This window comes from Anas platyrhynchos, chromosome 3 (genome assembly GCF_047663525.1).
Source record: "Anas platyrhynchos isolate ZD024472 breed Pekin duck chromosome 3, IASCAAS_PekinDuck_T2T, whole genome shotgun sequence".
NCBI classification, from domain to species: Eukaryota; Metazoa; Chordata; class Aves; order Anseriformes; family Anatidae; genus Anas; species Anas platyrhynchos.
Genome location: NC_092589.1, coordinates 54,255,395 through 54,281,385, shown reverse-complemented (window position 1 = coordinate 54,281,385; position 25,991 = coordinate 54,255,395). Strand labels below are relative to the sequence as shown.

Here is a 25,991-nt window from a genome sequence, read left to right as displayed (position 1 = left end):
GAGAAAAGACAAGCTGTGTTGAAATGTAGCTCCAGACTGTGGCTGAAATGTAACACAGACATACTCAGTGAAGCTAAGTGCTTAAATTTCCCAACTTTCCTTGCATGTGTCACCATGTCTGCCTTGACTAATAAAGTTTTTATTTTGCAACTGTTTCACTTTGATAAATAAGATTATTCCAGAAAGTGCATTAGCACCACCAGTTAACACAAATATGTTAAGGCCTTCCATCAGGGAACACAATAAAAGTAATCAGCACTCACATAGCACTTTACATTTTCAAAGGGCAGTAAAGCCATTAAGTATTATTAAATGTATTTTATAGACAGAACACAGAGAGGTTAAGTGCCTCATCCAGGAGGCAGCAGGATTAGGATGGAGGTGTGGCAGGCTCTTAGCACACTCTCTAATCTTTTCAGCCACAAAATCTTTAGGATAGAGAAGCCTCCTTAAACTCAAGTGCAAGCTTTCTTTCTTGCAAATCAGGAAAAAGAAGAAAACCAGCAACTGAACTTTTCTCAAAGTGATAAAGGAAACAAAGCCTTCAGAAATCAGTTGGAGGAAAACTGGTTAGATTGTGAGGCAAAAACCTGGATGCAGTACACTAAAAAAGCATGAATTCTTTCTTAGGTTTTAACATACTCGATGAGCTAGGCAAGGTAACTGCCAATACTAGAACTTCCTAGACCTACATTTTCTTCCTCACTTATACAAGTAGTTTCATTAAAAACTACTAAGTCATTAAAACTACTAAGTCATTAAAATAATAATAAAACCAACAATAATAATTGTATATGATTATTGCTGGTGCAGGCTGCCTGGCAGTTTGCTAGAGAAAGCTTATCATGTTGTCTTTACAAAGTAAGGAGGGATACATGCATATATTTTCTATACAAACACAAAGCAATTCAAAAGAGCAACAAAAATTATGTTAATTATTATGTGACAATTTCCTACAGCACTATCATGCTCATTCATTAAAGCATTTTAACTATCAATCATTTATCCCTGGACTGTAATCTGAACATCCAAGACTCAGGCTACCCTTTAACAAAAATAAGATGCTACTTCATGGCTCCTTTATCACTGAGAGCTGTTCTTTCTTTCAGGGAGTTCAGGCTTGCAAATAAAGTGTGCGGGATATTGTCTACATATTGAAAAAGGGAGAACATAAGCTGTTCCCAAAGATTTTAAGTGTAGGAACAATCAACTTCATGGGAAGGCTTTTCATTTCAAGGATGGTCTCTGAAACTTTTCCTACCCAGTTGAAGTAGGGTGCTATATCAAATGTATTAGCTGCTGAGTAAAACATGCAGTATCAAGTAGTTTGTTTTTTTTCCCTCTACAACAGTTAATTCTATCACCCTAAATTTATATTAATATTTAGAACAGTTTTATATTAATATTTAGAACAGTTGCAAGTAGGTTTGTGGATTTTTTTTTTTTTGTGCACGGTGTTTTTTTCTTGTTTTGTTTAATTTTATTTTTTGAATTTGTCATACTTTTTAAGAGGTCAGTACTATGCAAAATGTTTTCCTTCAAAAGCAGATCCAGCTAAAATCATTTGTGATGCTGGCTATGCATTCCTGCCTGACTTTTATGAACACAAAAGACATGCTCATAAATACAAGCTGTACTCTCCACCAGATTCTTCTCCCTCCCCCCCTCCTTCCCCCCCCTCCCCCCATCCCCCCCCAGGCTGCTGCTCTTCTGGTCTGTGCTGTTCCTTTAATTGTTCATCCAACGGATGAAATAACCCCACAAGAAGGAGCGATGAAAGACATGCAATGGGCAGCCAGGGAACACCAACCACCTTGGATGAACCCTTGTTATAAACCTGCTCCAAGATTTGAGGTCATATCCAGCATGACTCAGATTTTTTTGCATGCTTAGCTGAATTCAGGCCTTTTCACTAAAGTACATGTTTGTGATCCAATCAGAAACTAAATCAAATATAAATAAGTGATGTGTTTTTTGACTGCCAAGAACCAATCATTTGAGCAAAAGCTTTTCTGAAGCAATTGCTCATCAAGTTTTTAAGAAAATGTATAGTCACTGGATACGGACAAAAGGAAGCAGACTGAAGTGGACTCTTTCACAGTACTGTAAGTGACCACAGCATGACCCTGTGAGGTTTCAAATGTATGCTTCAAGACACAGTTATCAGGGGAGATGTTTGAAAAACAAAAATCGGCCTGCAAGACTTGCCAGTTTGCTAGTGGTATTTGCTGCGGCCCAGGCTCATGAAAAAGTCCATGAAAAACCTCAGGCCAGACAAAGGCAGTGCAGGCATGCTGCACATGCTAATGGCTGGGTAGCAGGGTCAAGGTGGCAACTGAATTAAACTTGGTTAAAGTGAATCTGAAGACCTCTTCTACCACAGTCAGCTCATTATAACTTCTTCACACCTCAGTTTCCCTGCAAAACCTAGGGTATAACATATCTCCTTTGTTTCATTTTTTATGCTTCTTGTTCTATTGATTAGAAAAGGTACAGAAAGGACCTGAAGGTTGTCATTACACATTCGAGAACACTTTGGAAAAGAGATAAAATTATCTTTTCAAGGTAACAAACAGTGATCATCATCAGCTACTCTTTTAAACTAGTATTATTTATTTATTGAAGTAACTAGAAGCTGAAATTAATGATTACTAACCTTATAATTTACCTGTTTCTTAATACGTCTAAAATCCTGATCTTATTTTATACTATTTCCTTTTTTCTTTTTTCTTTTTTTTTTTTAACTCTTTTTCAATTATATTTTCACCGTTTTGATTTCCATCTCCATCCGTGGTTGGAATCTTGATAAATGTCAGTTTTGAACTGAAGACTTTTTTTGACTACAACTTTAGGTGATGAAACTGGGAGGGCTTTCGTCTTTCTTCCTTCATTCATAAAATCCAGTGAACAAAACACAAAATTTTCTGCTCCTCAGTCTGTTTCCTCCTAGAACCTAGGATACTTACCACTGAACCAATTAACATTCATTTCAGCAGCATCTGAAGCTAGCAGAAAAGCAGACTATTTTGCAGCCCAAGGAAAAGAAGAAAAAAATGTCAGGTCTATACTGAACTTAAGATTAAAACTGCTTCAAGACCACAAATAGAAACTGCTCAGAACATAATGTGCTGTACCCAAGAAATGGAGCATAACCTCAGAGTTCATGGTCTGGTCATTCTTTATAGTCATTAGGAAATAAAACTAGCTTGACTAAGGCACCTGCATCCATTTTATTTTTTCAGATTGTTCACTTTTGGAGAAGTCCTACTTTTCCCGAATGCACTTGTATGTGAGTAACAGAAAAAAAAAAAGAAAAAGAAAAAAGAAAAAAAAAAGTATGTGTACTTTTGTATACATACATGTATATTTCATGTTCATTATGTTGTCGTAACTATACCAAACCAGAAACATACACATATATAAATGTGTGTGCTCAAAAGTTTTCCCCTCCTATAACATTCACCCCTCCATGACTGGTTTTGAACAGAAACCAATCTCTGAAAAATTATCCAAAAAATTGTAATGACACATCAAAGAGAAAAAAGACAGCAAAATTAATTGCAGCAATTTCCTTTAACCACTACAACAACAAAAGCATTTTAGCAGCTGTGTGGGAGTGTCACCTTATGACAGAGCAAAAGAATACATTGCAGGGAAATCAAGACTCTGGAATGCAGCTGGCCATTTATATTCATTTTGTTGTCCAGGGAAACCTAATAAGTTAGCAAGCAGCATGTTCCCAGAAAACACATCATTCACTGAAAACCCCTTTTTGCATGCTCTCCTTCAACAGATAACAAATTCAAGGAACATTTCAGCATCTACTAAGCAACCTAAGGAAACTCACTGTATGGACCTGCCTGAGGTGTGAACACAAACATTGCTCTTGGAGAACCACCACCTTGTCCTCAACCAACCCAAACTGCTGAGGCACATACTGAAGCTGGAACTTGTTGGTTGGAAGCACTCTGACAGAATATTTAAATTTGTAAGTGACAGGTTGACAAGCTTAATACACTCAGGAGAACTTGTCAACTTTCACAAAATAAATATAAACAAATAAAAACAGGGTGGGTTCTAGCAGGGAACACATAGCGTCCCTCTCAGCTATCTTAGTTTTCAGCACTCCACCAGGCACCTATTGCTACTCAACATTTCATACCTAAACTTCTATGAAATCTAGGGCCTTTTTTTTTTTTTTTCAAAAATTCTCATTTTCATTTTAAGCCAGTGACTAAAATATTCAAAATATTAATTAAATGTATTCCTTTTATCTCAAATGTTTTATTTTACCTGGAACAGTTGCTATTTAGCAAAAATATAAAGAAATGCCATTTTTTATTAAGTTAAAAAGATTCTTTTTATTGTTTGGTACTGTCAGGAGACAAAGATATTAATTATTCACATAATCCTGATGGAGACATCTGGAAAAGTTTTGGAACGTTGTACAAGTTCATCCAAACTAACTGGACCTATAAATCCTAATTGTCATCCTTTGTCAGGACTGGAAGGTTGCATGGAATTCCATTACTTAAAAATATCACAGTAATATCTTCTAGTAAGTACGATAGCAGGGATTAAAATATTAGAAAAAAAATATATGTAACTTAAAATTCAGCAAGTTTCATCTGGAATTATAATTTGATTTTTTTTTTCCCAACCATTAAATTGTGGTAGTTTTTATCTTCTTTCTCATTTGCAGAGAAAATGTTATTTATTTTGTTTTTCTTTTCTCTGTTACCTGGTCTGGAATGTGAATTTGACAAATTCCTCATGGATAAAAATAAAACACTTAGCTTGGGTCAAGAAATGGAGCCACTGTTCAGACATAGCCTTGGATATTGTTTTATGACTAGTATCACCCTACTATCACAAATATGACCTGCAAGACACAAGTTTATTGATACATAGAAGACCTTTCCAGGCTGAAGGCTCCTATCCCCGGAGGCAGAAGAACTATGTTTGGTGTAGGATCCATGAGATAGCAAATATGTGCTACTAAAACGATGTTGCCCATATCTGATAATATCCAGAAGGTTTGGGGGGCTGAAGCTCTTCTATACTGCTACAGCTAATATATGCTTATAAACTTCTACAAACACAGTTAAATATAGTCCTACCCCTATAAACATCAGTTACTCTCAATCTGTTTAAAGAATCTGAAGCGAAGAGACAGTGTCACACAGGCAGTTTGTGGATAAAACAGAAATCTTCTCATCAAAATTATACTGATATATCTAGTAAAACACCGATATACTTCTGACATCCCAATACCAAATGATTTCAGAGAAGTTACTGATGAGCTAATACCATTATCTCCCACCTACTTAACATCAGCACTTAAAAGATACTCCACAACAATACTAGTAAATAAAACATCTCCTAGGAAAGCTGGTAACAATTATTCACTGTCAGCTGAAGAAGAGCAGATCTGAATTAATCAGACTGCAATGACGGAGTTTTACCAAAATCTCTCAGAAAGCCCACTGGTAAACAAGGTACAAAAAGCATCATCTGGAGTTCAAAGAAAAGAGCACTCTGACTGAACTGTCTGCTGAAGTAAGATAGTCGGGGAAATATATTTATGTTGCCTGGCAGTGGCTCATTCAAATGTCAGGATCTTTCTCGAACACTTGAGTACAAGTGGTCCCTTCAGGGAAAGAGAAGGAGAAGGGGAAGAGGAAGGGGAAGGGGAAGGGGAAGGGGAAAGGGAAGGGGAAGGGGAAGGGGGAAGAAAAAAATGCATAGAGTGGAACAAAGGTACAAAAACATAGGGAGGAAACATGAGAAACAGATTTCATATGTTACATATTGTAATATGTTGCAGTATTTCAGCTTAGCTATAATTCAATTTTTCTTAGAGGGACTTCGGTAGCAGTATCAAAGATCGATTCTTGTGATAGCCTTGCACAATACCTGGATAAAGTAGCAAGCAAAACTCCTGCAAGATATGAGACATTGTGGCAACGAGTAGCATTGAGCAGGAACATGTGGAACATTATTAAAAAATAAGAGCAGATTGAATTCATATTTTTACCTGTAGGCTAAGAGTCTTCAGATTTGTTTTTGTTTCACAACAAGGATATTTAACATGCTTCACAGCATTCCCATGCAGCAGATAGAATCCTCTAATAGCAGTTTAGGCATCAATAAACTGTGTTACATTATAAGGGAGTTATATACCACTGACGCAGAGAGACATTGGCAAAGTCAGGAGCAACAGCAGTGTTACTCATTGGTAAGGCAATATTCTTCCCAAAAGACCCACAATAAAAATACATAACACTGCATGTATGCTTGGGGAAAAAAAATAAAGGTGCATTTGGTGTTCATATCAGAGTAAAAGATTCTACATAGCTGTGCTTATATGAATACCAAGAGGGTAGAAAAATGAAGGTGAGTGAGGCATTAATAAATATGCTAGGTTTTCATTGGCAGCTCTTCTCTGTCAGCTGAGAACATACCTAGGTATATGGCTTTTAAAATGTGCAACACATTGATTTATTGCACCATCTCTGAATGAAATACTGGAGGCTTCCTTATCCTCTTGCAAAATTCTGCCCTGCAGAAGAAAGCTAATTCTGAGCTGCCCTGTCCAAAAAGTTTGCCACATGCTTCTGTTGCTTCAAATCACTATTTACTACCCACACAGACCAAGCTTAGCCCAAAGAACTTCCATAAGTTTTTGTTGTCTTTGTGGAAGACAAGGGCAGAACAGCTTCTCAACAGCATGCATGAGAATAGACAACCACAAAGTAACTCAGCAGAAAGCAAACCAGATGCTTCCTCTATAATCAAAACAGCAAATGCAAATGAACAGCCAGTCTTTGTCTCCTGTGAAGTAGTCTCCTGTACGCTAGAGTTGGAGACTAACTGTGATCCTTTGTGTACTAGGATGCATCTTGATAAATCATCTTGGGGTCTTTCTTCTTTCAAAACAAGGAGCTAGGGGAAATTACCATGCTTCTTCCTCCCTCTGATTCTCCAACCCCTCACAGCTCTGCCATAATATTTCAGAATGTATTTCAGAACATTCAGATCAAGCAGAAATACTCAAAGTTGAAATTACACATCTACTTGACCAAGCAGTATAAAGACTGTAAATGGTGCCAGTAACTATTTTTTTTTTTTTTTTTTTTTTTTTTTGACTTTTGTACAGGAAAGATTGGAAAAGACCTCTCTGTTGAAGCTGAAGTAAAGAGAAATTAAATTAGAAAAAGACTTGAGTTAGAGCTGTATTTTACCATTGACGCTACAGATAATGTGAGCACTTTTCTTTCTAGCACCCTTAACACTTGCCTGATCATTCCTGGCCTACTGTCACCCTCACATTCCATCTGACTCAAGTGTTCTGCAGTGAACTGGACTGGGGAACTCACACACATTAAAGGCAAGTTGAAACACACACCCACACCCACATTAAATTTATATAGATATATATGTAAAAAAAAAATACAGATGTGTGCATATATATATAAAATATAAATATATACATATAAATATATATATTATGTTATATATATGAATGTATATATATATTTTTTTAATGCAGATAAATTCTTCTAATTTGCACAACTGCCCTAGCTCAGGCAGAAGCAGCAGGGTAGGAACCACTCTAGCCATCACTGCAACTGGAAGAAATGCTTGTGAAACTACAGTGTCACAGCAGCTGAAGCTGATTTCTACCAGCAACTGCAGTCCTACCTCCACCCCTTTCCCTTGAGTTGCATTCACACTTGTATACTTTTGACTACGCAGTGCGGCTTATAGATGTTTTACAGCACAGTGCTGGTATTTGGACAGCTCAGCTCCCTTCCACTCCTGTAATGTCTGGGCCAAAATGAGGCAGTAACAACAGCTGGAGACGAGGGAAGGACTGGACTGCAGCAGTCATCATTGGACCTTTCTAAGCTGCTGATCAAGGTATACATTACCAGTTAGCATCCTCTTAAAATCAATGGAGCTCAAGCACATGGCAGTCTAGGCAACACATGGCCAACCTCTAGCATGCTGAAGGGTATTGGGTTCTATATGTGATTATTCTTCCCAATCAGTGCCTACTGATTTCCAAAGTGCATCCTACAAATCAATGTGAAACACTCTTGAAATATCACTTTTGTAGCAATGAAAGGAGATTTCAGAAGTAGGTCATTCATGCAGTAATACTATATTCATTTACATTAGCATGGTAATATTATTATTTTGGCTATATTCAGGTCAGTTGTTTCTAATAGAATGAATATATCTAGTCAGAAACTCTTCAATGTTTTAGTAAACACTTGGCTCACTTGTCAGTCACCTGTATGGCCATTTCTCTATTTGAAGCCATGCTTTCTGAGGGATAGCAGCTGTTTTAGAAGATGTTTCATCATTAGGCTATTGACAAGATTTAATATTCTTTGGAAAAAAAACTAATTAATCATATTCCCTATTCTATGAATCAAGTAAAATGAGATATCTTAAATATTTTTTTTTTAATCACCTCAAATGCTCCAGAATGTAATTTAATGGAGAACACCTCAGTTTGTCTAGAGTCTAAGTGAGATTTTGAACTGTACGTTTTCCCTTGTCTTTATATTAGCTTTATTTCCAGGCCTTGTAACTTCCTACTGGATTAACTCAAAAAAACTCCAAACCAAAAATCCTATGCTACAGAGACAAAATCACTGAAATTTCTGTCAATAGGTTTTGTTTTCTTTTGTTTCTGAGATCAGCCTACTCACAAGGAATACTACATAACTGAAAGAATCGCTGGGTATCACCCTCATCCCCAGAAGTGCCAAGATAGGGAAAGGGTGCATGACTTCTCTCTTCAAGAGGCTTAAGAAACTACAGGTCTAGACCCTGGCTCTAGGTGAAGTGATAAATAATTTATCTTCATCTACCTGCTGAGTACTGTTGTGGACAGCTCTGTTTATCAGAAGGAACAACACCTTCCATAAGGAAGAAAGAAGACAATGGCCACTTTTATCAGAGAACAAACTTCTGGAGGAGTGATTTCTCATTCTCCATTCCATCATCGGATATGCTTTAACTTGCTTTTACTAGCTTGAATTCACAGCAGTTTGTAACTAAAAGACAGACAAAACAACACACTCTTTGCACACATAGTTCATTTCCTGGAGAGATAATCAGAGAAAATAAATGAACTGTGTAACAGATGTGTTATATAATGCACCATTGTAGCAACACAAACAGGCAAGAATCTATCTGGAAAAAGTCCACAATAATTCCTTCTTAATTATTTCTGTGTATCTTAAAACCCCTACATATCTAATGTGAGACTTTAGTGAATGGCTCACTTGAACAGAAAACTAATACAGATAATATTCAAATAACCTCTGGGTTGGAATTACAGATGATTGTGCTCAGATATGTAGCACTGGAAAGAAACTAAAAGAATTATGCTGAAGTTATTAAACATCAAGTAAAAAGGGCCAATTTATGTGAATTATGTGAACAGGGAACAATGGGTATGTGCGCATGCACATACGTATTGCATCAGTGCTTTCCAACAATTGCATATTCTTTTTGTAAATTATTTTCAGAAATAAATAAATCAGGAAGGATCATTACTTACTGTTTACTTAGAGTGGAAATTAATGAGCGTTTCCTGGAAAGCTCCAGAGTTCAGCATAGCTGAAACCTCTAAGACAGCTATGTTCATCCAGGAGTGTAAATTATTTATCAGCTAAGGCAAAATACCAGAAAATGTTTTTATAAAGGGATCATTTCTTTTAGAAATGAAATAAGTTTAAGTATTTGTTTCATTAAATTTTAGATTAAAATATTAAGATTATTACTGTAGATCCTCCCTTCTGTCTCTCTCTCTTTTTTTTTTGCCCAAACCCATAGAATTTCATATTAAATTGTTTATTATCAAAGAAACACGTAAGTTATAGAATGTTCAATGAACTCCATTACGTAAGTAGTTTTTGTTAAAAGAATGTTAGTTCCTTCTTAACTGCTGGATATTATTTCTAATCTGTCACTATAACACAAAAAGCTAAACAAGATTACTTATATATACATTGTTCCTTGTAATTCAAATACTTCTCACTCTGGAAATTTCTGAGCAGATTCAGCCTTGTAATAGCACTTTGGGTCTTGGTTTTAAAACTGATGTACACAAAAAGAACCTTACGTATGTGAATAGTTCCATAATCTTATGAAATGTGTTTAGATATGTACAAACTTGTAATAACAGAGATTTACAAGATAATTTCATATTCAGATTTATATTTATATTTTAGCAAATACTAATTTCAGGGATATTCAGATAAACACATGTATTTGAGGTTCATGGCTCTAAAGAATGCGATAAAAAAAATGTATTTATTATGCTGAGATAAAAAATGGATGATATTGGAAGCTTTATTAATTGTTTTCAGACTATTCACTTCCAAAACAAAGAAGGGAACTAAGACATCTCTGGGAGGACAAACATTATAGCATTTAAAAGGACATATTGGGCTGTCACAAAATGTCACACATGTTGTGACAACTTTTATTGATTTGTCACAAAAATGTAATGAAAAATCTTGTTAGCTAATTTCCTTATTTTTAAACATTAAAAAACGTATCGGGGGGGGGGGGGGGAAGGTGGGTGAAAAGAGAGAGAACTTTCAGCGCATTTTACATATTCACCTCCATCTTAACAAAAACACATTTATTTAGAAGGGCAATAGACATTTCTTGTTCTTTCGCACAAAGAACAATAATTATAGCTATGCAACACAAGTGAAAGACAATTTCTGTCATTCTTGGTATCTTATTACAGCTTTACTAAATATTAGGCACCTAGAAGGCTGGATAACATGCTTGATTTAATAGCTCTTTGCAGTCACCTTTCAAAGTAACTACCTCTGTGAATGAGAAGACAATAATTATTTAATATCATAATTTTGAAAAAAAAATCACCTCACATGAAATAGCGCTCTTAACTACAGCCACAGAACTTTGCTAAAAAGAAATACAAGCAAATGATGCAAAATGGAATCAACTCATGAGTTAATAATGTTCAAAATCTCATTCATCTGGACAAAGAAATAAAATCTGGAAAGCTGCAGAATTAGCTTTATGCCTTTATAAGAAAATATAGTGAGAATTAAAAAAAAAATGAAATGTTGCAAGCTATGCATTAGAAAACCCTCAAAGGCTCAAAGGTATACTTCTGAGATTGTTCAAAGACTCCATTTATTTTATGATTAGGATCATCACCAAATAAAATTTACTAATATTCCTAGTATATAAACCAACAAGCAGATAGATGTTACGGGAAAAAAAAAAAAAAAAAAAAAAAATGTTGTGAAGAGACTGATCTAAGTCTAAGCAAGGTCCTTGTGCTTGATGAAACTGAGGAAACTGAGGAATCAGTCACTACCTGGTCAAAGAAGAATGTTGATTTGACTGTAATCATGGAAGAGCAGCTTCCTCAGCAACTCAGTGTTTCTATCTCTACAACATTTTTATCCCTGCAATATGTACTTTATAGTCATCCTCCTGGCAAGTGACAGATGCTGATGGGTTTGTCGGACACTGGCTGTGTCTCAGACAGAGGAAGGAAGCAAATAGTAATTCCTTTTATATATGTGCATATAAATACTTCACAAGAGCATGGGCTTTTACTGATCCCCATGTACCAATGCCTGTGATCTTGTTATCTGCCTCAATTCATCTTCCTTTGCATTTCTTTGGCTTCTTGTCTGCAGCAAAACTGCCTATACCCAAACTTTTCCTGTACCCACACACAGTTCTCTTTCCCTGCCTTTATTTCAAAAGCTCCTTACCAGCCACTCAGATGAGTCCTGGCTTGCCCCTCAGCAGTGCCCAGGTCCAGGCTAGGTTGTGAAGGAGACGGTGCACACAGCACTCGGCAACCCCAAGGTAAAACGCCAGCAAGTTTTAAAATGTAAAAGTCCTTTCAGAAATTCAGTCTAAACATAACTTCATGTGAAACATTTTGGAATAAGAAAATGTGATAGAAAATACACACACTTAATGTTATTAACAGACAACTATTCTTTCTCCTAAAAGCCTTAACCTAGATTCAGAAACCTTGAGGATGAAAGTTGAGCTAGGGCATTGTTTTCTAAATACTTTTCCCCTCTTCACCTTGTTTCCCCTGTCTGAAAATTTACACAATTGAATCACTCCAGTTTGAACATATTCTTGTACTCCACACTGACACAAAACTCCTTGGGGGAAGACTGGAGCATGAAGCTCAAAGACAATGGCTTGGAAGAGGAAAATGGACAGGGACAAGGGCACATCTTCAAAGAGCCCCTGAACAAACTACTGGCCTCCAGCAAGAGCCCTAGGAATATGTAAGAAGTCCAGAACTGAGTTGCTGAATTTATTAGATTCCCAGTATCTTCTTCCTCTGATCTTGCTGCATTTGATACTTTTTCTCCCTGTTGGAGCCTTTTTGATGCTGGTCAGCCTGCTAACTCTAGCTTTGATGCAGTTATTTCCCCCTCTACACTCCTACACTCCTAGAGTTTGAAAACATTGCATTTGGATACCTCTTACATTTCCAGTATCAGAGCTGTTATTCAAACCCTGGTCCTTTTCCACCTGCTATTACTGTCTTCTACTTTATTGTATCAGCTATTGAAAGCATTGCCTGTTTATAGTTTTTGATCCCACACATGCCTGCAGCCAAAGTCTAAGTACCTTTCTAAATACTTCTGCTGAACTGTTCCTTCTCTGCTTTGGCTTTTTCCCACCTGACACAAGCTCTCAGTGCATGTAGCTCTCCCCCACTTCTCCCTGTTCTTTAGAATCCTTTAGAATTAGTGTCTTCTCCTCAGGATCTCACCAGCAAACCGTTGCACTACATTGTCTGGTCCTTTTCTCTACTTTAAATTTCTCTACAGGAGGCAATACACCTCCCTGTATTTCAAAAGCACTAAAAGACAATTCTATAAATAGTCGCAGTAAAAGCTACTTGCAAGAGCAGCTTTGTCTCACACAGTACCCAGAAGATGACCAAGGAGGAGAGAAAGGGCTGTTGTTTTTTATACAGTATAGACATGAAAGACTAAAGATGCCTCACACAGTAAGAAAACACAGTGATGAAAAGCTTTTATATGATATTCAATAGTTTTAACCTTACTCTGTTGCCTCACATAATCATGCTATTGCATGATACCTCTCAATCTGCTGTTTGAATACAAATGATAACTTACTGTGTTATTCCATTGTAAGGACTGATTCTCATCTCTTGCATTCATGGCAATGAATTGAAACTTTACAGAAATTAAATTAGCAAAAAGCATCCATAAAGTGAGATCCAGGTGCTTGCTAGCATTCCTCTTTCACTTACAGATGTATTGGCTTCCTTTATTTTCAGGGTATTAGTTAGACTATCACTTCTACAGATTAAAGTAACTGATAACCAGAGGATTTTTTCTTTTCTAATAACATTGCTACAAAACTCCACAGCAAACCTACTAGTCAAAGGAGATATTTTGCAGCTATTTTGGAAGGTTTGTTAAATAAAAAAAAAAAAGAAAAGAAAAGAAAAAAAAAAGAAACTGTTGCAGCAGCTGCAAGTCTTGTCTTTTTCAAGCTAATTGCAAATTACTGCCATAAGGACTACTGCACATGAAAACTCTGCAAATTGCCCCATGCCTAAACACATCTGGAGTTACTAAGATACACCATTCGTGTACAAGGTTGCTTTCTTTCCATTACATGTTCATGTTTTTGTTTTTTTTCAAGGTTTGGTGTCACTGAAGTGCAATGTAAGATTGTGGCTATTGTTGGCCTCTTTACATACTGTTCCTAACTTAACAATCAAAGCAGTTTAGAAGGTCAAATAAGAAAACAATATCTTTAGAAAATAGCAACTTCTGTGGCTTTGAAACAGAAAAAAAAAAAAATCTGTGCCAAAATGTTTATCTCCTCGGTTCATGAAGCCATAAAATAAGTACAACACCGTGAATCATCTCAAAACTTCAAAGCTTGTGTGCCCAGCGTACCATTTTAGGGCTATTAAGTTGTACAGCTACTGTACTTGTGGTAAATAGTTATACAAGATTGTAGCAGCAGTGCCAAAGATTTCACCCTTACAACAAAATCTCCTTAAAGCTACACTCTACCATGAGCTCACTGTGTGAACTCGTTATGTCTCTTACCATCTCAAGATCCTCTCCACAAAAAAAAAAAAAAAAAAAAAAAAAAGTTGACCATTGGCAATACCATCCTCTTTTACTCCTTTAGAGAATACAGAACTTTAGATATAGATATTATGATATAAACGTAAGTGAATAATAAAGCACAGTGAGTTAATTCCCTTGACATATCAGCATTTCTATAGAAAAGCTAGTAAATGGTTTTGCTCATTGTATAAAAGACCATGATCAAAATTCACTAAACTAAAAAAAAATAAAATATATATTATTCAAGACTGAAGGTGGTAGTATATCCCCAAGATGTTATGTAGGCTAAGGAGAAAATAGAAAGACATGTTTTTCAGGAATACATGATTCAGAAATGATCAAGATGGTTACTCATCACTCTAATACCTGTTAACGTGTGATTTTTAGTGATTTGTCCAAATTAAATGGTAAAAAGCTCAGTTTACACGTGTACAAAAATTCTAGCCCACCACAATCTGTTTGTACCTGCAATGAGTGCAGCTGCTTGCTATCCCAGCTGGCTAGAGTAATCACAAGGCATCACTACTGTCTTAAAGAGGCCATCTGGGAGGATTTAAGCCAAAATACCCATTAGGCCATGTAAAGAACAGGTCCTGTGGGGCATCCTGAATTTTTTGTGTATGTCATAGGACACTACAAGTTTTTTGCACATGTCATCTGGCAAGCCCATTTGTATCAGTGGCCAAGGTTTCAAAGGAAAATTAAAACAAGCTTTTATGGACTTGGCATATTATTAAATGCACTGTCATGGGAGAACTTTGCTATGAGCTCAGTTAACAATCGTTAACTTGTTATACATGTACTTATCGTTAATGTGTTATACTTAAATACTGAAGACTGTTCTTTAAGGTTATGCACAACAAGCTGCCGCAAGTTCTCTTTTCCATAGCAATTTGTCAACATCATCAAGACTGCAGAGTCAATTTATGCAAATTTGTTAATACTAAGTCAGAACTTTGAACTAAAGCTGAACAACCTAAAATAAAAATTTGGATCAGTTGTCACTTTTACAATAAGGGCACATCTGCAAAGCTACTCACTTCAATTTGGAGACTGTCCTCAGCATGGCTTTACAATAGGTCTCTGTCCATGTTGTACTAGGCAGCTGATTACAGTGACTTCATTATTCCTTTTTTTAGAATAAAGTTATTTCTAACAAGTCCATCTTCTAATTAGCTGTTTCTTCATCCATGACCACTTATTTACATCATCAGAAAGATTGGTTTACCAAAACAAGGACTTTACAAGTTGCCTTGACACACTTGCTCTTAACACCTACATGGCAATATACACTCCAAACACAATCCTGAAAGTCCTTTTTAAGCTGCATCTTCACTGAATTTCTGTTCTTTTAATATCATTTTCTTCTATCCTCAGCAAATATGTTCTCAACCCAGCAACTCACATCAACTTTGCTCCTTCCTATCCATCTGCTAAGAGTCTGCATTTAACTAAATGAACTTGTGCAGTGCTTCCAAGGTTTGAGAGATGTGCGTAAGAGAGGTTGCTTCCTGTAACTGCGTTTGGTACAGGTTAAAAGCACATTCGCTCTTTAGAAAAATGTTTTTATCCTGGCTTCTGAAGCTTGAAACTGTAGTAAATTAGATGAGAAAATAACTGAGTGGAATCCCACAATGCTGTTGGACAAAGTAAATAAAAGAAAAAGCAGTTGCTCGGTTTCTCTGTTTATGTATGATGAATATGAAAAAAAAAAAAAAAAACCAAACACCTAATTAATCAGTATTGTGTAATTCCTAGTAATAAGACAGTATTCAAATGTAACATACTGTAGAGGTGAAAATACAACTTATGTTACCAGAAACATTTCTCTTAAAGTACAGCTATTACTGAATAGTACAGTACTACATTACAGAAGAAAACTTCAGCAAGCAATCCAAGCAAGAGTCCTATCTTTGAAAGATGATTATTACTTCCATAATTTAATATAAAAACTAAGAATACTTAGACTTTTCTAGAACCAAAAACACCCCTATCCTCCCCCCGAAAAAAAATGAAATGAAAAAAAAAAAAAATCCTTCCAGAGCTATGTAGAGAAGCAAATTTTAGAGACAGATAAAATATTGGGTCTTAATTCTTTTAAATCCACTTTCTAAAACACATTAATTTATGCTTTTGGACATGTATACAGTTGTGCAAATCAGGATACCAAGAACCAAAGAGGTGTCAAGCAAAGACATATATTCAGAGTACCCAAACTATTCATATTCTGGGTTAAAACTTTCATTTGGTAAGATTATTTGTAAAGTGTCAAATTGATATAACTATGACTGGGAAGGGAAGGGATTTATTTTTTTTTTAAAACGAAGTTCACCTGTTTTATATCAAAATTCACCTGTTAGAGTGCTTATTCATGTATATACACAGAGACATTTGTCTTAGTTTAATTAGTTTAAATGTAAAATACATTGGACATACATAAATAATTGATAACCTTCTACATTTGGTTTTCCAAATCAGAAGTTTGCTTAGGAAACAAAAGATATATTTGGCAAAGCAAGCTGGGTTTTGATCTTTCCTGGATGTAATCATCTCGGAACAAGAAGTTTCATGGAGATTTCTGAATAAAAAATAGGTTTGAGTTCCCTAACACTGTTGCTATATACCAAAACACATTGTGATTAATTACATTAACTATCTAAATCAAATGTCAGAGAAACAAATGTTTCCATATACTGAATTTAGAATGTGGTGTGTTCATACTGGGTGTAAAGTAATGTGTTTTGTTTTTTTTTAATTTTGTTTTGATTTTTATCAGAGTTAGATTAAATATCTCTCTAAAATCAGTAGATATATCATTTGAATTCAGCTGTTTTGATAGTGTATCACTTTAACATTATGATCATATGTTCATCTTCCAAAGACATTTTCTAAAGGCATGATCCAAAGCACATCAAATTAACAGAAGAATGCATCCTTGACTAGAACAGACTGTGGATCAGGCTTTAGCCACTGAAAGAATAAAATTCTCAGATGATTTCCTATGAGATATGATGAGAAATGGAACACTTGGAGGTTCTCATTGGTCATCGCTGGAGCCCACAAAGTGACATGTGAAAGGTGCTAAAAAAGGAACCCATAAGGACTGGAAGAGACTCATGTTTTATGGGTTATATTGATTTACCAAGAACAGTCTTGCCAAGTTTAAATGAAGAAAAACAGAAAAATGGCATAACCCAAGTAATGCTGTTAAGGTAATGTACTCTGTAATAGTGAGTGAAAACGGTGGAAGTGTTCTCCAGCATCCTTTCATAAGACAGCTACGTGATTTTAATGAAATAAACAGCTCCAGTAAAAACTTTAAGAAATCAGAATCCCAATGAATTTAAAATATAAATTATTGTGTATGCTGGTAGTTTACAAAGTAAAATTACAGGATCTGTAATAAATTTTTAATAACCATATAAATGTTAATTTATTGAAAAGAAACCTTTTAGACTGACACTTTTAAAGATGATGAACCTTAATTATGAAACCGCACTCTCATTTAACTGATATTGATTAATTAAACCACATGAAAAAATGTATAACATAACTTCAACCAAAATGGTCTCTCTATTCTTAAATTCCCTCATAGAAATGAGGGATTAAAGGTAAGCAACTGTGACGCAACAAAATGTTAAAAATAACAGCATCCACTTCCAGTGGGAAAAAATATTCAGAAAAAAAATGCTATTCTGTATCTCTTTTCAGACCCAAAACTTATGGAAGAGTTCTATTTTATGTTTGAAATGGTAAACTGACAATTAAATTAATAATACTGAAACTTATGGGCTTGGGAGAAATGTTGAGATATATTACAAAAATCTGAGTAAACATGATCTCAAAAGGGAACTAAATAATTAATGTATTTGAACAGATTAGATTCAGTTTTTATTAATTTATTTTAGCTTAAATTTTTGTTTGTTTGTTTTTTAATCTGAAAACAGTATTTATATTCCCCAAACCATACAATATTCAATCATGCAGAGAAAATATCTTTTCCTGCACTTACAGTCAGGAAAAGATTTAAAGTCACTTATATTGCCCTGTAGTTTTCTATCAACCAATATGACATGAAATTTGTGATTTATTTTTTTAATTATTTATACTTGGGAACTATTAGTGTGAAATTAGGAATTTAAAACTGTATCTGTAATCATGTCATGTTTAGCCTTTTATGTTCCACTGGGGCTCTCTTTCCTTACCTGGAACTCTCTTTGCCCAGTTGATCATGTGCACTAATTCTCTGTCTGCAAGGTTGGTCAACAGGGTCATCATAGATGCTTCGTTGAATGGTCTGTTTGGGTCATATTCAGAATAAACTATGGGTGGCTCAGCTTCCAGCAAGGCACTGACCATCTGTTCTGCTGTCAAGGACAAGGCTGGACTGTTCTTCTTGTTATGTTTAACCACTAGTGGACTTGTCCAAAGGGTGGGAGCTCGCAGCTCTGTAGAAGTAGCCTCCCCGTTCCTGGAATCTTGTTCCTCTCTTTGCCGTTTCTGTTTCATCATTCGCCCGCCTCTGCGGTCTTTCCGGATTCCTAGAGACACACAAGAATATAATGAACTCCTTTCCTTAAGCACAGGCATTACATAAATATGGCCTCAGCCAATCAGAATCTGTTGTCGATAGACCTACGGAGCATTAATGCCTGGTTTATTTTGTCAAGGCTTCTTCCTACACGTGGAATCTTACATGAGTAGTTGGAGAGAAAAAGTACTTCAAAAAGTATAGCGTCAGGAATAGTGACAAAAGGAAGTCGGTACCTGGAATAAACATCTTTTTTTAAGCACAAACTTCAAGGTCATGTCCCAACCTCTAGCATGCAACTCTTCAATGACTGATCAATGTTACTTCATCATCTGAGTGGACTAGATGGATCACAGAAGTAGCTCTCAAAAACTATCCAAGGTTTTGCTCAAGTTCACCAGTTTTAGCTAAACATTATTACTGACGAGTGTGTGATCTTCCTAGTTACGTAAGAACTATCCAGAAAGTTCCCAGCATAAGACGGGCTTATACAGCAATAAAGATTGCCATATAAGCAGATAAACAAAAGCAAGAAAAGGGAAGATAATTGCAACCTCAAATCTAATGTGGGAGACCTATTGTCAAAAGTCTGTTACAACTGGAACAGAAACTATCTTTGTCATTACTGCACATTTCTGCAATGTGCTTAGCACTGAATGACCCTAAACCTTTGGAAATTATCAAGTCAGCCATACTAATTAGAACAACAACATAAGACCTTACAGTAGAACAAAATCTCCCTTTGTGGAAAGGTTACAAGCAAAATATAATGATAAAGCCCACACGGACTCCAACAAGAAAGGGAAGATCAAGGCTGCTTCTCGGAGGAGGAGGCACAGGCATTCTGAGGCTGAGTTAAAACCTTAAATCAGTTATCGAATGGAGATGGGGGATGACTAAATAATAAGGAAGGCATACAAGGAATTGAGCTGTGAAGAGAAGCCTATGAAGGATCTAGCTTGCTTGCAACCATACTGAGGCAACCATTTCTGCTAGGTGGGCAGAGCCTGCCAGACCATCTGTGTGGGCAGCCCATGCATGGACCGCACCACACAGTATTCACAGTTCATTAGTCCTAACTGAAGCAGATCACTAGAAAACAAAGTGTTTTCTACTATACAAGTGTAGAAGCTAGGCCAATCCTTCTTTCTCTCCCTTGCTTTTTTTTTGTAAAGAGACGAAGAAGCTGACCCCCCAAGTTAAATGCCTGTTATTTAAAGTATGTACAGCAACACCCAAATCCCATTTCTGAAACTGAGAAAAAAGGAGGAAATAATCTGCAGTGTGGTCTTCTTCCATTAGGAAATAAGAGCCTCAGCTACTGAGTCTCTCCAAATGCCTGTCAAAATGGCAGGAGGACTAGTCAGAGCCTTGTAGGTAGTTCCCTTACTTCCATTTCCAGTGCTGGGTGGGCACAGAGGTTATTCTGGAGTTCCCATGCAATATGTTCCCATGAAAAGCTGCACCATTCCCAGTTTGATAATCAAAGGAATAAAGATCTATAGAGAAGAAGGAGGCAAACTATTCAAGAAACAGAGGAAGGAAAACAATTTAAAAAAAAAAAAAAAAAAAAAAAAATAATAATAATAATAATAATAATAAAACTTTGAGAACTGCTGGCAGTTGAAGGAAACGAATACAGGTCTTTCAAATGGATGGGGGATAGGAAAACACAGTCTTTGCTCAGATTTTTCATACCACAGTAATATAAGCCTTTAGGTTCCCAATTTTTGTTAGTAGCACCTTCATCCCAAAATCAGTATTTGTTTGTATAAATGTTCAGATGTAGCTTTTGGATTATGTCAGCAGGTGTCCTTTCCCAGTCTCAAAGGAACAGAGTAGATCTTTAGATCAATGTGCCTATTTCTTTGAATATGGTGATATTTTCACTGAATTAGTACTTGAAGATTAATAGATTAATTAGCCTTGAAGTCTAATTCTTTCAAAATCTAGCAGGGCTCCTGATTCCAGTCTCTCAATCTTTCCATACACAACAAGTTCAATGAATCTTTCATCACCCTTACTACTTGACCTCTCTACATTTTCCCATTAGTTAAACAAGTTGTAAGCCAAAAGTTTGCATTGCATCGCTGCTCCCATTTTTCCTTCAATAATACCAAATTTTTCTTACCACTGGACTATTTCTGTTTAGAAGATGATCCTTGCTATTAAGAATAAATGCTAGACTTATTTTGGCAAAATCTCATCCTAGTGTTATTCTCAATGATAGCTTTCTTCATTGGACTACTCAAAAGTAGGCTATGCTCTTCCATAACAGATATTTTTGTTGTATGCCTTATATCACTGTAACGTTGTTGAATAGAATTTACCTTCTGAAACATGCAGACATAATCATATGAACAAAACCACATGGTTTGTATACACTAAAGCATTTGCTAGCCTTCCCACATCCCAAATTCTACATCTGCACATGCAGTAATTTCCTTTTGAAGAGTTAGTAGTATCTTTGGGGCCTCCACTGTTCAACATACTCATAAATAGATAGACTCAGTACTGACATAGTTCAGAAACAAGATCTTAGGGTTACAATAATACTATAAAAACATCAGATAAGCTAGTTTAGAAAGTAAATAGAATGTTGGAAGTTACCAGGAGAGGAAGGGAGGACAAAGCATATTCATAAATCACAGATAACGTTAACTCATGAGACACACTACAACGAACACTATATGCAGTTCTGTTCTTCTCATTTAAATACATATATATGTAATACATAAAAAGTGATAAGTGAAAGACATGTAAGATTATCTGAAATGTGGAATACGTTTGGTGCAAGAAAGAGATGAATTGACTAGGTCTGCCTGTCTTGCATTTAACATACAAACTGACAAAATCCAGTGTAGCAAGATGAATAAGATATGAAGCCAGTGGAAGGTTCAGAACAGCTGACGAGGTTCTTCTTCATACCATGCAGAAACAAAGCTGAACTTGTAAATACATTAGACATTGGTATGACAGTGAAAGATATAGGTCAATTTTGCTGGAAAAAAAGAAACCATCGAGGGTTAATACATGCAAGTAGAGTAACCTTTGGCTTAAGTCTCTATGCCATAGATTACTAGAAGGTAGGCAAGAATTTTCTTTTGTTTTGCTTTAAACATATTCCAGCCGTGTCTTGTTGTGTAAAACAAGGATAGGATGATAATTTGACATAACAGAGGACAGGTAGCAAATGTAAGCATGCTAAGTTTACAAATCAACTAGATTCTGAGAGCGATAGTTTTATTTTTAATTTATCTGCACTGGGTTCTCTTCACCCTGAAAAACATGGTACATTGAGTGAAGTTGAACACAACCTGAATTTTGAAGAAATGCCCTGCACAAATCATTTTTTTGTTGTTTTTATTTCATGAATAGTAATAATAATAATAGTAAATCTAGGAAGCCTACATTAAATCTTGAAGAGAGCAGATCTGGAAAAATAAGAAGGGGACAGTACACATTCCTTCTGCATCATTTCAGAAACTTTTATGATGATGGACATGAAGGTCTTTGAATCTGTATTAGCATCCCACTAGTAAGAGATTTATAGAAATTGCTACTAACTTTCCACTTATTCCCTGGATGGTTACACAACATAGTGATTATGTTATTCATTTTCTTGGGTCAAATAGAAGTGAATATCTCTCTGAAAAATGTAAGTGGTTCCAAATCTCCTTCAGCTTACTCAAATTTTATCTCTTACAAAAAAAAATAATGATAATAATAATAATAAGATAATATCAATGCACAGTCAGTAATTCCATAAAAAAGGACAATTCTATTGAGCTAGTTTCATTGCCAAAAGTGACATGATCTTGTAAGTTTGATCTTTTTTAATAATATGAACGCATTAATTTTGATTCCAGCGTTCCACCAATAAAGGAGCTTGAATTGCCAGATATTAAGAAAAACAATATTAAACCAAAAATGGAAGTTCTGTGTACCTTACAAAGGCTCTCAAACAATTTCCACTTCATTGTAAAGCTAAAACAGACAAGATTTTCAAAAGCAGTAATGCTTCATATCTAAGTTCAGCCATGGAGACAAGCTGCAAAACTGTTGAACAATTGCACACTCCTGGAATTCAGTAGTACCTGACCAGCAATAAAATTGCATATGGATTGTAGAATCAAACTTTAATCAGTGAAGCACTTCTGTAGCATTTGCAAACAGGTGATTAAAATAGAACAAAAGATAAATTCTAAATTATTAAAAAAATATCCTAAATCACAAATGCATTGGACAAACATGGAATCTCAGCCATCCAACAGTGGCTCTCAGCATGCATGCCATCACACAAGTTTGGTTGCAAACTTGTATAGACGTCCCTGCAGTTGCAGCACATGTGCACATCTTAAAAATTAAATGCTAAATGTTTTGATTAAGCATAAGCCACTAGTAGGGGAAAGCTACCTTACCATTGGAAAGGGGTGCCAGAGAGTAACAGAAAATCTGCATGCTCTTACTAAAGGCAGAATGTACATTCTTACTCTGTGCTAATTTGTATTTGTGTCCACAAGCTGAAAAAAAAAAAAAAAAATGGACAGTCTTTACATTCCTACATGTTGCAAATCATCTGCAAAATCAGTTACTTATATTATGATACATACTTATCAGTAGTAACAAAAAAATAAAAATTTTATTGAAGGCAAAGGATAGTAGTAAGACTATCACACCACAAGGTAGTTGAAGATAGGTTACACAGTCGTTACTTTCTAACATTTGAGAATCTCACTTTGCTCACTTTGCAACTTTGCAAAGAATCCAGCCAAGAACAAAGTCTCTGTCTCTCTTTTTTTTTTTTTTTTTTTTTTTTTGTGTGTGTGTGTGTGTGTGTGTGTGATAATTGATAGGGATGTCACAGCTTCAGTATCTTTCCTCAAAGTATCCGATTCAGTAAACCTGGGTTAGTTTAGTTCTGTTTATCTTGAACTCACAACAACATAAAACTAAAATAGTTTAAAGTCACCACCTTCTTTGAAGTTCATTATCATTGTCTAGACTAGGCCATAAAAATATATTCAAAAGCAACTGAAGCATTTTTTTTGTTAACTCTCCCTCTCAATAAATGTGCAAAAGTACAGCATATGCTGCTCAACCATAAGTGACAGCAGATTTGACTCCAGAATTCCGGGTCCATACAGTGGGACGAGGCAGTATTTTGTCCTAGAAACTGCTATATAAAGTCTGCTGGAGATAGGAGTTTCTATTTAACCTTTTATAAACAAATAATTTTACCTATTAAAATCAAAGTAAAAAGACAAAATCGTACAGCGAGCAAGCAAGAAAATTAAAAGTAACCCCTCATGTTGGTATGCATGAGTATCTTGTATATTATTTGATAAACATTTCAATTTAAAACTTTAGGCACACAAAAAGCCTTCTGTTTTTATGTTTTTAGCGTGTGTTAGCCCTGAAGCATGCAAACAAACAGGATATTTGTAGATACAATCTTGGCTTCCACATTGTGATTCAGTGACAGTAGAAGAGCTTTGTAACAAAATAGTAGAAGGTGCTTTTAATATTCGTAACTGCTGCAGTACTTTTCTACTTTTGCAAGGAAAATTTATGTTCCTTCCAATTGTATTTTAGATTATTCTCTACTTTTATCAGTGGCCAGATGCTGATAGGTTTAGAGGAGAAATTCAGGGAAGTAACAAGTCAATGAACTGTTAAATCCCATGCCTCTTTTTTTCTGAAAGTACAACCAGAGACTCAGCACACTGTTGAACTATCAGTCAAAATGTCAAAAATCAAAGACAAAAAAAAATCTCTATCACAATATCTGGCTTTTATCCTCTAACTGCTTAGAAACCACATAAATGATATGGAAAATGTTTCTTTTCAGCTCACTGTCTTTCTGTTACTCACAGTGCTTTGGCATCCTACAGTTCCAAAGCTCAGCTCAATCACATAGTGATAATGGCACCGGTAACTGCTCCAGCCATGGGCAGTAGAATGCAAGTACTGCATAAAACTCATTAGCACATAACTTGGAACTGTACCACTAATGGTACATGTGCCTTACTCTGGGAATCCTTGCAATAGTCAATGTTCTGCAAATTAACCTCCACTTTTTACTTGACAGACATTCAGATTACTTTTCAAGTATTTAAAGTAGTGGAAACATAGTAGATTTGGAAACTTGACAAGTCAAAACGTAAAGTCAGGGTAAGTGCCAGACGTGGAGAACCAGAGTTCTGTTTCTAGGCAACAAGCTTATAAGCAATAGCTTCTCATTCATATCAGTGCTGTTTCATGTCTTACTGGAGCTAGCTTGCAAAACAAATAACTTTTAACACACAGAAGAAGCTCCTACTTAAAAACTGCCTGCTCAGAAATTAGCTTTTGGCTTTGAAGTTTCTCCTGCTTGTTTATGGATTCCTGGTAAATGCAGACTATTCCTTTTTAGTGCTTTCTTTCCGTTGCATGTAAATACCCCAGTGCAGAGGGACTGGAATTAGATGAGAGAGAGAAAGAGATGCAGTAAGGGGTGCTGGGCACAGGGCTTACATACAGAAATCACAGTTCTACCCTACATTCTGCTCCGCTAGTTTGCTTACTGATTGTCACATTAAGCATCGCACAGTCCTAGTATTCACATCAACTACAGTTAGCAAACAGACAAATGTAATTTGGGGTCTCTAGTGACCATTCATAACTCACGGTCTGAGAACCAGAAAACTACTAACTACAGATAAAGGTCCAAGACATGCTTATTCCTGATACGTATTTTGACATTCATTCTTTCTTCATAGCACGTTTTAAAGAGTACCAGAGGATTTGTACAAGAGGAGCAAAAGAAGTTCAATTAATCCATCATTCAATTAAATCACTTTCAGTGCTGACGCTCCTGCACAAATCATACTAAATTTGGGCTGGAGTAATTATGGCATCAGCCCCATTTCTACATAATCCTTACAGTGAAGGTATAAACATTCTTGGGTTCACAATGAAGCCTTTAAAATAACCAGATATTAACCATGACTTGGAAAAGCCAGGTCAGTTTAGGAGTATGAGGCCATTAATACATCTCTCAAAGAGAGAAATTGTAACTGCTACACTTTAGAAATTAGATAAATTACTTCAAATATTGAATCTATAAGGCCTAAAAGTACAAGAAATGAACTGTAAATGCCTAACCAAGTGCAGAATCAGAAACTCTGGTACTCTAGGAATTTCTCAAGCTCAGGAAGAGGACACTAGCTGTTCTAGGCTTCACACAAAAGCAGTGAAGAGTAATGCTAGGAGGTACCTTCGGTAAGGGCAAGTGGGAGATGGAGGCACAGCAG

At 35.9% G+C, this 25,991-nt stretch overlaps 1 protein-coding gene across 1 annotated transcript in view; it reads right to left on the bottom strand.

The window, feature by feature from the left end:
* The window catches only part of ESR1 (estrogen receptor 1), a 193,510-nt gene that overhangs the window by 40,251 nt on the left and 127,268 nt on the right, over positions 1-25,991 (bottom strand). The window contains exon 6 of the mRNA XM_021275842.4: positions 18,371-18,706. Within this exon, the coding sequence (XP_021131517.2) occupies positions 18,371-18,706 (336 nt within the window). The remainder of the gene's footprint in view (positions 1-18,370; positions 18,707-25,991) is intronic.